Source organism: Oncorhynchus tshawytscha, linkage group LG10 (assembly GCF_018296145.1).
Source record: "Oncorhynchus tshawytscha isolate Ot180627B linkage group LG10, Otsh_v2.0, whole genome shotgun sequence".
Taxonomy (NCBI): Eukaryota; Metazoa; Chordata; class Actinopteri; order Salmoniformes; family Salmonidae; genus Oncorhynchus; species Oncorhynchus tshawytscha.
In genome coordinates this window covers 44,974,040-44,990,018 of record NC_056438.1, presented here as the reverse complement: position 1 = coordinate 44,990,018, position 15,979 = coordinate 44,974,040, and the positions used below count along the sequence as shown (strand labels likewise).

Here is a 15,979-nt window from a genome sequence, read left to right as displayed (position 1 = left end):
TGGTTAAATAAAGGTGAAATATAATAAATAAAATATTTAATTGATTGGACATGATTTGGAAAGGCACACATTGAAGGTCCCCAAGAACACAGTGACCTCCATCATTCTTAAATGGAAGATGTTTGGAACCCCCAAGACTCTTCTTAGAGCTGGCCACCCCAGCCAAACTGAGAAATCGGGGGAGAAGGGCCTTGGTCAGGGAGGTGACCAAGAACCCGATGGTCACTCTGACAGAGCTCCAGAGTTCCTCTGTGGAGATGGGAAAACCTTCCAGAAGGGCAGCCATCTCTGCAGCCAATCAGGCCTTTATGATAGAGTGGCCAGACAAAAGCCACTCCTCAGTAAAAGGCAGGTGACAGCCCGCTTGGAGTTTGCCAAAAGGGCTGTCATGGAGCAGGTTTTCATCACTCCAAGTGGGCTGTTTAATCCGGGGGGAGCAATTAGCCTTTTTTGTTGTTGTCAGAACTGGTCAAAATCACCCCCTCTACCACCCTCCTGTCTTGCGGACTGCAATAGCATCGAATAGTCCCCGCGATATGCAACTGTTCAGGGAAGTCAGGAACCAATACACGCAGTCAGTCAGGAAAGCAAAGGCCAGCTTTTTCAAGCAGAAATTTGCATCCTGTAGCTCTAACTCCAAAAATTTCTGGGACACTGTAAAGTTCATGGAGCACAAGAGCACCTCCTCCCAGCTGCCCACTGCACTGAGGCTAGGTAACACGGTCACCACTGATAAATCCATGATAATCGAAAACGGCATTGATAATTCTTTGATAAAGGGTTTAGCTACATGCTATGTAGCGAGTAGTTGCAACGTTGATGAGATACATCGCTAGATGTTTGCGTGTGTTATACGCCCACCCTCCTGTCTTGCGTGATCTTTAATTCATTCTGATTATTTTGAGGAAGTGTATACTGGCTCTGGCGTCTTAAGATGGACAAACTGTACTATTGACGCTAATATTGTCTCGTTTTTCAAGCAAAGGCCAAACCAAAGCATGCGGAAGCCTCAAGACCTGAGCTCCCCCTGAAGCTATCTGGTCCCCACAGATCAGGAAATACCAAAAGGGGTAACAGTTATTTTAGGTCCAGGCATTGAATATCTATTCGGGGCATAGGCCAACCTCGTTGAATGGAAAGTGGTTTATGGACATCAGACTGGAAAATGCCTGTCTTACCTGCTGTACATGGGGTCCTGGCCAGAGCATGGGCATGTCGAGTTGACTGCTGTCCAGTCAGGTCTCCTTACTCTTTCTCCTTCAGCCCTCTAGAGGAGATAACACCAGCTTAGGTGTTGAACTGGCATGACAAGGTTGCAGGTTCAAGTCCCACTTGGTCTACACCCTGAATTCGCTACAGGATGTGCATGTATAGGCTAGGTCTAGGCTTGGAGGTTGAACAGTCCAATACCTGAGATGTGTGCCATAATGAAGGCTACTCTGTTGCATTCTGAGGAAGCCACATTCCCTGTGCATTGATTTCTTATTCTCAGCATTGAACCTGCAGAACAGGGAAAATGTATGTACACACGATTACAGTTATAGGTCCTGCATGTATTGCACTGTGACAGAATACAACAAACGCTTTTCAATAGGGCAAAAAATCAGAGTAGGCTAAGCCACCTTGACAGGTGAGTAGGCAGCCTATCCTTGTGTAGAATTATTTTTGTTAGGCCTGCTGTACAGTACTCAGCTGTCAGTGGCAGTCATACTCACAAAGTTGATGACTGGTTGGCCCACATGTGATAAGTGCAGAGTCTCGGTGTAGCGGAAAGGTGGAATTGAGGAGAAGGAGCCCTCTCCTGGCTTGTCGGACTCCCAGACCCTGAGAAGCCAGTTCAACGCCAGCAGCTTAGGGTTCAGTTCAGTTATGTGGGAATACAAGGGGACACTCATATGAGGACACTATACAGTGCATTTGGAAAGTGTTCAGTATGACTTTTCCCCCCCAAAATTACGTTAGTCTTATTCTAAAATGTAGTCAATTATTTTTTTCCCCTCATCAATCTACACACAATACCCCATAATGGCAAAACAAAAACTGTTTTTAAGAAATTTTTGCTAATTTATACATTTTAAAAAAAAATCACATTTACATAAGTATTCAGACACAGTCTTCTTGGGCATGACTCTACAAGCTTAGCACACCTGTATTTGGGGAGTTTCTCCCATTCTTCTCTGCAGATCCTCTCAAGCTCTGTCAGGTTGGATGGGGAGCGTGGCTGTACAGCTATTTTCAGGTCTTTCCAGAGATGTGCAATTGGGTTCAAGTCCGGGCTCTGTCTGGGCCACTCAATGACATTCAGAGACTTGTCCCGAAGCCACTCCTGCGTTGTCTTCGCTTCCTCCCTGCTTCTGAAAGACATCCCCACAGCATGAGGCTGCCATCAACATGCTTCACTGTAGGGATGGTGCCAGGTTTTCTCCAGAAGTGATGCTTGGCAGTCAGGACAAATTCAATCTTGGTTTCATCAGACCAGGGAATCTTGTTTCTCATGGTCTGAGTCCTTTAGGTGCCTTTTGGCAAACTCCAAGCGGGCTGTCATGTGCCTTTTACTGAGGAGTGGCTTCTGTCTGGCCATTCTACCATAATGGCCTGATTGGTGGAGTGCTGCAGAGATGGTCGTCATCTGGAAGGTTCTCCCATCTCCACAGAGGAACTCTGGAGCTCTGTCAGAGTGACCATCTGGTTCCTGGTCACCTCCCTGACCAAGGCCCTTCTCCCCCGATTGCTCAGTTTGGCCGGGTGGCCAGCTCTAGGAAGAGTCTTGGTGGTTCCAAACTTCTTCCATTTAAGAATGATGGAGCCAACTTTGTTCTTGGGGACCTTCAATGCTATAGACATTGGTACTCTGACAAAAGTTTGTGCTTTGACACAATCCTGTCTCAGAGCTCTAGGGACAATTCCTTCGACCTCATGGCTCATTTTTGCTCTGACATGCACTGTCAACTGCTGGGCCTTATATAGACAGGTGTGTTCCTTTCCAAATCATGTCGAATCAATTGAATTTACCACAGGTGGACTCCAATCAAGTTGTCGAAACATTGGAAACAGGATGCACCTGAGCTCAATTTCGAGCCTCATAGCAAAGTGTCTGAATACTTATGTAAATAAGGTATTTCTGTTATGGAATTTTTATACATTTGCAAACATTTCTAAAAACCTTTTTCACTTTGTCATTGTGGGGTATTATGTGTAGATTGATGGAGGGGGGAAAACTATTTAATCAATTTTAGAATAAGGCTGTAACGTAACAAATTGTGGAAAAACTCAAGGCGTCTGAATACTTTCCGAATGCACTGTATGCGTCATTTGCGTATCCTACCAGTCAACCATGGCACGTATATGACGTAGCCTATGAATAGAATCATAGTGAATAAATACACTCGTAGTGTAAGACAACAGTTGCTTGGGCCGTTTGTTATTGATATCTTGAATCTAACCTTATAGCCACCATACACGAAGAGCGATGTCAGAAGTAATGTATGTTAAAAAAATTGAAAGGTATATCCACAAGTTAAGTTGTATCGAGTTGGTTTGCTGTTGACATTGAAGATACATCCAGACGCAGTTCATTCATTTGCGTTGGAATTTAGATTTAAAAAATTGTCTAAACATCAGAATGTTACCATGGTTACTCCATGGGATATCAGTCTGAAAGAAGTTCATGTAAAAAAGACGCAAAGTCTCTACAAGCCAGAATGTTGAATAAAATGATATTTAAACATACTTTACCCGTTGTCCGTGCTGTTGGTCCTTTTGTCAGTGGTTTTATGCCGTTTTTATGTGTATAACATGATGTACAAAAACATATATGAGCTGTTTTTAAAGGAAATGCAATAACAAAAACTTTTCCTAAACTAATTTTTTTAAATGAAAAATTATGCACCCATGAGCTCTCGTCAGGTGAGCTGGGGCGTATTCATTGTGTCTACTCTGTTGCAAAAAGTTTCTTAAATGGAAGCAAACGGGGAGGGACCTACCTGAATTTGTCCAATATAAATTCTTGTTTTTTTCCGTTTTGCGACTGATTACACTCCTGTTATACCTACATTTCCCTGTGTGTGTGTGTGTGTGTACAATACAGGCTATGCAGTGTTGAATCTGTTCAAATGTATTTCTATGAGCAACCATTTTCTTATCATGCTGTCTGGAAAAATGATTTGGGGTGTAAGTCAAATGTGTTGGCACCTTACATCATTTTGTCTTTTGAAGGCCATTTATTTCCCCGAATATGCAATATGGACACAATGCAGAATTGTATATATTTTATTGACTCCTTGAAACATATTTTAAATTCTTTCCCTGTAGAGCATTTACCTTCTATAGTAATTACAAAGTCTCTATTAGGAAAGCAGTTGCACATGAATGTATGTCAGAATCTGTCTTTTTACATTTGTGCTTCAAATCTCTGGGCTCACAAACACCCGTGATAATACTTTCACAGATTGACGCCTTTGCCCATTCATTCCAGGTGTCCTCCTGCATGGCCGAAATCATGTTTGTTTAGGGTATTAAAAGGCATTATAAACTTTCTTTATGCTTTGCTCTTTTTGCAGTTCTTCAAAGCGTCGGCCAGGGCAGCCAGTGCCATGTCTGCATTGGTCTTCTGGCAGTTGTATCCCATCAGACCCACACGCATCACCTGGGGTGAAACAAAATGGTGGACACATCACTGACAGAGCTCACATGAGAAATTGAACCATCAAATATTAGCTCAGGACACCCAAGTAGGCAAAATTACATCGAAAAGATGTCTTATACAAATGTCAAAAATACGTATTTTCCGGACATTGAAAATATGTCATTTACAGACAATGGCCAATTTGAAGACAATGACATCTATGGCCAAATTTCAACTGCTATACACTCTCAAGTAAGCGTTGTATCACAATAATAATTGATCATGCCTCTTAATAGAAAACAATAAAAAAGAGGAGCCAACTGAAGATTGCATATGGAGTTGGTTCCCCCTTTGCTGCTATAACAGCCTCCACTATTTTGGTAAGGCTTTTCACTAGATGTTGGAACATTGCTGCAGGGACTTGCTTCCATTCAGCCACGAGCATTAGTGAGGCCGGGCACTGATGTTGACCGATTAGGCCTGGCTCGCAGTCCAATTCATTTAAAAGATGCTGGATGGAGTTGAGATCAGTGCTCTGTGCTGGCCGGCCAGTCAAGTTCTTCCACACCGATCTCGATAAACCATTTCTGTAAGAACCTTGCTTTGTGCACTGGGGAATTGTCATGCTGAAACAGGAAAGGGCCTTCCCCAAACTGTTTCCACAAAGTTGTAAGCACATAATTGTTTAGAATGTCATTGTATGCTGTAGCGTTAAGATTTCCCTTTACTGGAACAAAGGGGCCTAGCCTGAACCATGAAAAACATCTCCTGACCATTATTCCTCCTTCACCAAACTTTACAGTTGGCACTATGCATTGGGGCAGGTAGTGTTTTCCTGGCATCCATTGGAACTGCCAGATGGTGAAGTGTGATTCATCACTCCAGAGAACGCATTTCCACTGCTCCAGAGTCCAATGGCAGCGAGCTTTACACCACTCCAGCCGATGCTCGGCATTGCGCATGGTGATCTTAGGCTTGTGTGCGGCTGCTCGGCCATGGAAACCCATTTCATGAAGCTCCCGACGGACAGTTCTTGTGCTGACGTTGCTTCCAGAGGCAGTTTGGAACTCGGTCGGGAGTGTCGCAAACAAGGACAGACAATTTTTACACGCTTCAGCACTCGGTGGTCCCGTTCTGTGAGCTTGTGTGGCCTACCACTTCGCGGCTGAGCCGTTGTTGCTCCTAGACATTTCCACTTCACAATAACAGTGCTTTACAGTTGACCAGGGCAGCTCAAGCAGGGCAGAAATTTGACAAACTGACTTGTTGGAAAGGTGGCGTCCTATGTCATTGCCATGTTGAAAGTCACTGAGCTCATCAGTAAGGCCATTCTACTACTAATGTTTGTCTATGGAGATTTCATGGATGCGTACTCGATTTTATACACCTATCACCTATGCACTTATGTTAGCTTTTTCAAAAACATTAACACGGGCAATGATAATGTTCAGAATAAACCAACAGACCACTTCAACCACAATAACATTCTGAGTAACGGTTGTAATGACTGCGATATGTTGTTGTTTATCTATCTTAGTTGAATGCACTGACTGTAAGTTACTCTGGATAAGAGTGTCTGTTGAATGGCCTAAATGTTAAACAAAACACTTGCAAAGCATGCTGGGTATAAAAAAATGTAAAAGTTGGTTTATTGTCGGTGCAGTGAAATGTGTTGTTTTTTACAGGGTCAGCCATAGTAGTACAGCGTCAGGAGTTAAGTGCCTTGCTTAATTAAGAACCCATTGACAGATGTTTCACCTTGACTGCTCGGGTATTCAAACCAGAAATCTTTCGGTTAGTGGCCCAACGCTCTAACCGCTAGGCTACCTGTACGTCTCTTATTATTCTAATGAGCTCCGCCCCCAAACAAGTACACATTTCGTCAGTGCGGACCTGATCCAAATCATTGCAAATCATAGACGTCTAGGCTATGTTTCACAAGTTTGAACATCCTAGTTTAGCACAGTAGAACATGGTATGGTACGGTACAGGACAGTAAAGTTTTATTCAGTAGAGTACAGTTTAGTTCAGTAGAGTTAATTAGAGTGAAGTAGGGTACAATACATTACACTATACTTTACTGTATTGTACTGCACTCTACTGTACTATACTTTTCTTTACTGTACTGTAATTTACTGTAGTCTACTGTTCTGTACTGTGCTATCCAAACTTGTGATACATAAATGTCTATGATTCGTTCAGATCTGAACCAATTATAGATATCTATGTTTGGGCTAATCAAGGCCTGTCCGGATGTCTGTGGACGTTGAAATCAAGGCCGGTCCGGACCAAAAAAAGATGAAGGACCAAAACAGGAGGTCCAAAAGACGTCGCCTGATGTCAAATGCTTAGTGGGACAGCCTTGACAACAACAAGGTACTTTCTTCCCTACATTGGTTGTCTAACCATCCCATTTGTTCTACAGACAGGGTTTCAACTCCCATATCAAATGCAATGGTTAATAAACATATTCATGTTAGTAGTTATGCATAGGCAATTAGCTAGAACTTTAACATTCCCCTTACACTCACCATGCCAGTGGAGGGCCCCAGGCCCCCAGTCATCTCCATATTGTGGTGCTTCATGATGTACTGCAGCATCTCTCTCCAGTTGTAGCCCTCAGGTATGGCAATGGTGGTGACGGAGGGCAGCCTAAGGTCCTGCATGGATAAAATATCACGGTCCCACATTTAGACACACTTCTGTGAAATTCAAGACCAAGGAATTGCACCAGCCTTGAATTTGGAGGATGTTAAAAAAGGGACAATATTATTGTAGAACATAAATTGTTTGTTTACAATCTGTCTGAAATGGACCTCTATTCCACACTGCACTACTTCATATGAAAATAGCATCTGGAGAAAAGTAGTGCACCGAATAGGGAATAGGGTGTGATTTCAGTTGCATGGCAAGTCTTTTACCTTGTTCTGGATGAATAGCTTGAGGCCCATGTCTTCCAGGCCCTTCCAGAGGTACCCTGCCACCTCCTTGTGGTGCCTCCAGGACTCCTCCAGCCCCTACGGAAAGACAAAGACTAGGTACTGATGGGACAGGCACAGTAAGCCTGAAACGGGTCCAAAACGGCTAGTAAATACTTTTTTCAGATTTATTTTGAGAGTTAGAAGCAACGTTCAAAGTAATCAGCTAATAGGACTGCATCATAATGAACATAAACATGGTTTATTCGTGAAGGTTATTATTCCATCATGGAGAGCTCAGTGCACCTAATGGAGGGCTCAGTGAACTCACATGTGCTTACCGTAAAAATGTTATTAATAGCCTGACGTTTATTTGCTTAAATCACTGAACACAACAGGCACTTACTAGAGACAGGCTTCTATTTGAGCCAGGTATCTATTTCCTTAATGCACACAGCTTTTGCTCATTTGCATACTTCATTTTTTAATCCCAGCATTCACTTCCAACATTTTAATACATTTCTTAATTTCCTGCACTGCGTTATCATTCACACACTTTCACATTTTAACTCGGCAAGAAAAGAAACGTCCCTTTTTTCAGGACCCGGTCTTTCAAAGAATTCGTAAAAATCCATATAACTTCACAGATCTTCATTGTAAAGGGTTTAAACACTGTTTCCCGTGCTTGTTCAATGAACCAATAACAATTAATGAACATGCACCTGTGGGACGGTCGTTAAGACGCTAACAGCGTACAGACAGTAGGCAATTAAGGTCACAGTTATGAAAACTCAGGACACTAAAAGAGGCCTTTCTACTGACTCTGGAAAAACACCAAAAGAAAGACGCCCAGGGTCCCTGCTCATCTGCGTGAACGTGCCTTAGGCATGCTGCAAGGAGGCATGAGGACTGCAGATGTGGCCGGGGCAATAAATTTCCATGTCCGTACTGCGAGACACCTAAGACAGTGCTACAGGGAGACAGGACGGACAGCTGATCGTCCTCGCAGTGACCGACCACGTGTAACAACACCTGCACAGGATCGGTACATCCGAACATCACACCTGCAGGACAGGTACAGAATGGTAACAACAACTGCCTGAGTTACACCAGGAACGCACAATCCCTCCATCAGTGCTCAGACTGTCCGCAATAGGCTGAGAGAGGCTGGACTGAGGGCTTGTAGGCCTGTTGAAAGGCAGGTCCTCACCAGACATTACCGGCACCAACGTCACCTATGGGCACAAACCCACCATCGCTGGACCAGACAGGACTGGCAAAAAGTGCTCTTCACTGACGAGTCACGGTTTTGTCTCACCAGGTGTGATGGTCGGATTTGTGTTTATCTTCGAAGGAATGAGCGTTACACCGCGGCCTGTACTCTCGAGCGGGATCGATTTGGCGGTGGAGGGTCCGTCATGGTCTGGGGCGGTGTGTCACGGCATCATCGGACTGAGGCTGAACAACCACAACAGACCCAGGTGAATTGAAGCTCATAAACCCCATGTTAATCTGTCTGTCTGTACTGCAGTGGTGGTCACACTGCAACTGTGTACATTACTAAAGGAGAAGTTGAGCAGGGAGTAGATACCTTTTCTAAAGAAGAAAGGCATCTGCTTTTGTCGTCTCACCAAGGGGCACATGAGCAGAGACTGTAGTAGGCGTCTCATATGTGTGCAACTAAGTCCACCCTTGTGTGCTTCATATGGAGCTACAGAAAAGAGGACCTGGAATATTGAGTCGGTGAAGAGAGGTTTGTTCTATGCATCATACCGGTTCATGTGAAATCCAGCAAAGGAAACAAGGTATTGCTAACATATACATTCTTAGACACAGGTAGCTCAGCAACATTCTGCACCGACAAGCTGGCTCAGCAGCTGAATGTAACAGGAACAAGAAGGAACGCCCTGCTGCGTGCCATGGGCCAGGAAAGGCCTGTCAAAGGTGAGTGGGCTTGACACCAACAAGTTCATTAAACTATCGGAAGTTTACACTCACAAAAACCTACCAGTGACAAAGGAAAACATTCCCAGACAAGATGAGCTGTCCAAGTGGCCATATCTGGGAGAGGTTAAGCTGTCACACACATGCTGACATTGGATTGCTAAATAGGAACAATGCATCACAAGTAATGCAGGTGATCCATAGTCAAGTAGCAGGCCCGTATGCTGTCGAGACCCTACTAGGATTGGGTGGTGACTGTCCACTTAGAGAATGCAGTGACCGACGTGACACACAGGTACCGGTCGCTGCCAATAGGGTCTCCTTGATCAACCTGCTGGACCCGACGAGCCACTGTGGCACTGATTTCAGTGAGAAGGTGGAGAAGTCTGAAAGGTCAGAGCACAGCACGTTTGCCATCTGAGGTGGTGAAGCAGAGTGCATCAGCTAAAGCGAAGAATGATGTCATACACCATGTCATACACCTGCACATTTTGGCCCTTTTCTAAACATGTGTAGATAATTGTTGTTGCCTCACGTTGCATACAATAAGGGGCCGGTATGTAAGGGCCAAATAGCAGGTTTTGTTATTTGTATAAATTAGAATTATATTATTTGTTTGTATGCCATTCTGATTGTTTCTCATATTGTTTGACTGATCTTAATCACCTGTAAGTGTTTATGTCTCCCTCTGCAGGCTGGAGATGGCTTAAATAGTCATGGGCGTAGAGGCCTGCTGGGAATAGCTGGCTGGAGCCCATACTGTCTTTTGACCGTGTTTCCTTTATCTTTGTGATATTGTTTGATTGTTTGATCCAAGAACAAGAATACTTAAGTTATAGCTTAAATATCGTCTTTTGATTTACTTTTTGCAACATTTTGTAGCCAAGATATGAAATAAATGTAACTTTATTTTTTACGGCAAACAACCTGTGGACATTCGATTTCTGGATTCATGGACTACACACGGCAGGAAGAAATAGTCAGCTCATTCTCCACTGTGGCTATAAGAAAAATAAAATAGGGTTTTAAAATGGTTACAAATAGCCACTACACCTTCTCAGCAAGAATAGCAAGACTTTCCCTCAGGGAAAAGAACCCAGACACTGGTCCTGTGTGGTGGTATCTGAAACGGGGCAAAATGAAAGATTGTTATTTATTTATTATTATTTCACCTGGTTAGGATGGGAGATTTTCTCATAACAAAGTACTGTTCGTTGACAATACTGTAGACTTACAGTCTGGCTGGTTGACCATCATTTCCCCAATAGTTAGACAAGTGGGCCATGTCAAAGAGGTAGGACACTGGTTTTGTTTTCCTGTTGAACATCTTTTGGCTGTAGGGGGTTCAAGAGGGAGTGTGTAAAGTCCACATTTCTCAAAATTCAAACATTCATTTGGTCTCCATTCAAAATCATTCCCCCTCTTTCTTCCCTCTCACACACACACAAACCCTCACCATGCTCTTTCATTGAAGGAGATGGGTGCTGTACCAGGGGGTGCATTCAATGCCTTTTGAGAGCCAGTGTACAGGATGTCAATATCTACAAAGACAAGAAAACGATGGTAGCAACCACATTAATGTAGAAGTGTTTAGAATCATATTATATTCTTATTTACAATAACAGTGACTCCAAAATGACACAATACATTATTTACCATTAATTTCTATTGGATACACAAAGACAGACAGACTGAAAATGAAATAGGTGTCTGAAGCTCTCTTACTCTGCTGGTCCATGAAAATAGGCGACGCCCCAAGAGACGCGACAGTATCTACAAGAAACAGGGTATTGTGTCTGAGGAGAGAGAAGAGAGAGGAATGTAGGCCTTGAATTTGAAGCCCCTGTCATCATTGTGTGAACTGAGAGAAATGCAGTGGAGATATCCTCTGCAGTATGTTTTGAGATGGAGCGGAGTCTCACTTGCGGCAGAGGTCTCCAATGCCGTCGACAGGGTGGGCGAGGCCAGCAGAGGACTCTCCATGTGTGAGGAAGAACAGAACGGGCTTGTGTTTGGCCAGGGCCTATCGATAGACAGGAGATAGGCAGTCAGATAAACAAACTACTTTTGGCACTAAATGCCCTCCATAGTTACCCAAGCCCTTGCCATGTTGACGATATGAATTTAATTATATAGGCTATATGACTGAAATCAGGGCAGGCTCTGGCCTTTTGGGGGCCATACGTGAGATTTGGTTGGGGGGCCAACCCACCAAGTGGACACATTTTTTTGTGGCCCCCTCTCTTGAAGGCGGAGAGAAAATATAAGAATAGAATATGTTTCTGAATACTTCTACATTCATGTGGATGCTACTATGATTACGGATTGTCCTGAATTTATCATGAGTAATGATGAGTGAGAAAGTTACAGATGCACAAATATCATACCCCAAAGACACCTCTCACCATTACAATAACGGTGTTTTTTTGGTGGGGTATGATATTTATGCCTCCGTAACTTTCTCAGTCATCATTTTTCAAGATTCATTCAGGATTATCCCTAAAATCATGGTAGCAACCACATTAATGTAGAAGTGTTTAGAATCATATTATATTCTTATTTACAATAACAGTGACTCCAAAATGACACAATACATTATTTACCATTCATTTCTATTGGGTACAAAATGATCTGAAACAACCAAAACAAACAGCAATTGCATCCAACATGTTTGTAGAGTTATAAGCTTGATGTAATCATTGCGTGTTAGGAATATGGGACCAAATACTAAACTTTTGACTACTTTAATACACACAAGTTTATTTTCTACAGTGGTGGAATTATTACCATCACTCCTGTGTTCCAATGACACGTTGTGTTAGCTAATCCAAGTTTATCATTTTAAAAGGCTAATAGATCATTAGAAAACACTTTTGCAATTATGTTACCGCAGCTGAAAACTGTTGTTCTGATTAAAGAAGCAAAAAACTGGCCTTCATTAGAGTACTTGAGTATATGGACCATCAGCATTTGTGGGTCAGATTACAGGCTCAAAATGGCCAGAAACAAAGACCTTTCTTCTGAAACTCGTCAGTCTATTCTTGTTCTGAGAAATGAAGGCTATTCCATGCGAGAAATTGCCAAGAAACGTTGTACGAAGATCTCGTACAACGCTGTCTACTACTCCCTTCACAGAACAGCGCAAACTGGCTCTAACCAGAATAGAAAGATGAGTGGGAGGCCCCGGTGCACAACTGAGCAAGAGGACAAGTACATTTAGAGTGTCTAGTTTGAGAAACAGACGCCTCACAAGTACTCAACTGGCAGTTTCATTTAATAGTACCCGAAAACACCAGTCTCAACGTCAACAGTGAAGAGGCAACTCCGGGATGCTGGCTTTCTAGGCAGAGTTGCAAAGAAAAAGACATTTCTCAGATTGGCCAATAAAAATAAAAGATTAAAATGGGCAAAAGAACACAGACACTGGACAGAGGACGATTGGAAAAATGTGTTATGGACAGACGAATCCAAGTTTGAGGTGTTCGGATCACAAAGAAGAACATTTGTGAGACGCAGACCAAATGAAAAGATGCTGGAGGAGTGATTGACGCCATCTGTCAAGCATGGTGGAGACAATATGAGGGTCTGGGGATGCTTTGGTGGTGGTAAGTGTGAGATTTGTACAGGGTAAAAGGGGTCTTGAAGAAGGAAGGCTATCACTCACATTTTGCAACGCCATGCCATACCATGTGGATGGTGCTTAATTGGAGTCAATTGCCTCCTACAACAGGACAATGACCCAAAGCACAGCTCCAAACTATGTAAGAACTATTTAGGGAAGAAGCAGTCAGCTGGTATTCTGTCTATAATTGAGTGGCCTGCACAGTCACCAGATCTCAACCCTATTGATCTGTTGTGGGAGCAGCTTGACCGTAAGAAGTGCCCATCAAGCCAATCCAATTTGTGGGAGGTGCTTCAGGAAGCAAGGGGTGAAATCTCTTCAGATTACCTCAACAAATTGACAGCTAGAATGCCAAAGGTCTGCAAGGCTGTAATTGCTGCAAATTGAGGATTCTTTGACAAAAGCAAAGTTTGAAGGATACAATTATTATTTCAATTAAAAATCATTATCTATAACTTTGTCAATGTCTTGACTATATTTCCTATTCATTTTGCAACTCATTTCATGTATGTTTTCATGGAAAACAAGGACATTTCTAAGTGACTCCAAACTTTTGAACAGTAGTGTAAGTATCAAATGTAAATGTATTTGCTAAAATATACTTAAATATCAAAAGGAAAATTATAAATTGTATCAAATTCCTTATATTAAGCTAAAAAGATGGCACTAATTTTTTTGTGGATAGCCAGGGCCACACTCCAACACAGACATACAAAAAAAAGCATGTGTGTTTAGTGAGTCTGCCAGATCAGAGGCAGAAGTGATGAGCACTCTTGATAAGTGCACGAATTGGACCATTTTCCTGTCCTGCTAAGCATTCAAAATGTAATGAGTACTTTTGGGTATCAGGGGAAATGTATGGAGTAAAAAGTACATTATTTTATTTTGGAGTAAAAGTAAAAGTATAAAAATATATATATATTACAGTACAGATACCCCCCAAAACCACTTTAGTAGTACTTTAAAGTATTTTTTTCTTAAGTACTTTACACCACTGAATTTCTAAATGGTTCATCCAATATTAAAGAAAATACCCTCAAATTAAAGCTGCCAGTCATGGTAACATTTCAAATTCAGTGCTGGAGTACAAAGCCCCCCCCCACTGTCCAAATATTTTTGGGGCTCACTGTTTAACTAGAATTGGTCACAGGTGAGGGTTGGTGACCTTGAAGTCGCAGAGGAGCCTGTATTGAAACCTGTATTGAACAATCTCTATGTGAATGCTACTTTGGTAGGCCTAATGCATTAACAAACAATTACCTTTTCAATTTCTCCATTGCTGAAAACTCCACCCGGTGCTTTTACCATGATGTGAACATTGGCACCTGGAATAAATCCAGATGAAAGTCTAATATCCGGACAAAACAGACGTATACAAGACCATAAACAATTTTCTCAAATTACAGTAACTCGCAAACACTGGTCTTGTTTCGAGACCGCTGAATTCGTGAGTAAAACCGTGCGTAAAACATACCCATTCTCTCGGCGATTTCAGCCACTCGCTCTCCCCATATTCCATTGACAGCCACGAGCACGCTCTCCCCGAGTTCTACCGTGTTGAAGACGGCGCACTCCATGGCTGCGTGTCCCGAGCCGCTCATCGCTATCGTCATGTTGTTCTGTGTCTGAAAAGCGTACTGGATCCCCTTCTTGATGTCGTTCATGATCTACAAGCAACGCGTCAAATTGTTGAATAAAACAGTTGTAGTTCTAGGCCTACATAGATTAATTACGAGTGGTTCATTAAATCCTTTGTCAAAAAAATAAAAAAATAAAAAAATATTTTAATTCACATCTCAATTTAGAAATAAGAAATAATATCCTAAATGTGTTCCTTCATATTGACCATGAATTTATAGGCGCACTGAGTAGTCTATAAATAACAGAACTTCTGGATAATGAACCCCCTCTGGCGGTGCCAAAAAAGTAAAAAATAGTTATCAAACAAACACATTTACCTCGTACATTTCTGGGTGCAAATGGCCGATAATTCCCCTACCACCTGCGGCTAAAACTCGGGGCGGCACGTTGGACGGTCCTGGTCCGAACAGGTAGCGGAAAGGAACCTCCAGCGGCCGGAGCATGCACTTCGGGGGCGGGATGGTCACCGAGGACATGGCACGGTCAAGGCGCGGCTGTAGAGGCGCGCTCATCGGGAGCAGTGATACCTCCACAGCCGCCTTTTGCGCCAGCAGCGCTCCCCTGCGAAACAAAGTCCGCTGCATCATCGTTAGCTCCTCGCTCCGGTGTTTACAATGACTGTGACTTGCACTGACAGACAGAGGGACTGGAGTTGACTTCAGGTTTTAGTGAAGATTTAATACAAACAGGTTTTTGACCTCTTGGCCACCGAGCGTTGTGCGTCAGGTCATGGACAAAACTGCACAGAGGTGGAATTGGCTCAAGTGTTCTATATTATATTGTCAGCCATCAACTGTTAAAGATTGTTCACTTTAACATACTCTTTAACATGATCGACCAATTATTAATGAGAGCATGTGATTATCATGACCATATTCATCTGAAGGTATGTGTTTCCTAGTTTGAAGTTTTAGAGGGGGTTTATACTATTAACAATATTTGCTCTCCTTGGGCATGACATTAGGAGTTAGGCCTAACTGAACGTTTTCTCAAACACCTGTTATATGGAATATTTTGGGAACTCCTTTTTGCCATACAATGTTCACTAAATATCCATGTATCAATTGAACCATCAAGAAGCATAATTACATGTATTTCAAATACGCATAGTATAAATAACTAGCATGTCTATCATGAGAAAAGTGAAGACTTGCACTTGGCACAGTTTGGAAATATGCATGCTTGGATCCAGTTGAGTTTGGTTTAGACTTGTAGCAGGAGATGTATGCT

At 42.6% G+C, this 15,979-nt stretch overlaps 1 protein-coding gene across 1 annotated transcript; it reads right to left on the bottom strand.

Annotated features, from left to right (window-relative positions):
• Positions 1-4,253: 4,253 nt before the first annotated feature.
• Positions 4,254-15,461, bottom strand: agxtb (alanine--glyoxylate and serine--pyruvate aminotransferase b). Its single transcript, XM_042328610.1, has 11 exons — positions 15,067-15,461; positions 14,583-14,775; positions 14,369-14,433; positions 11,409-11,509; positions 11,212-11,282; positions 10,943-11,027; positions 10,722-10,820; positions 10,540-10,609; positions 7,546-7,641; positions 7,156-7,284; positions 4,254-4,645 (listed from the first exon to the last, which is right to left on the bottom strand). The coding sequence occupies exons 1-11, from the start codon at positions 15,334-15,336 to the stop codon at positions 4,538-4,540; spliced, it is 1,287 nt and encodes a 428-aa protein (XP_042184544.1). The 5' UTR covers positions 15,337-15,461; the 3' UTR covers positions 4,254-4,537.
• Between the last annotated feature and the right edge of the window lie 518 nt (positions 15,462-15,979).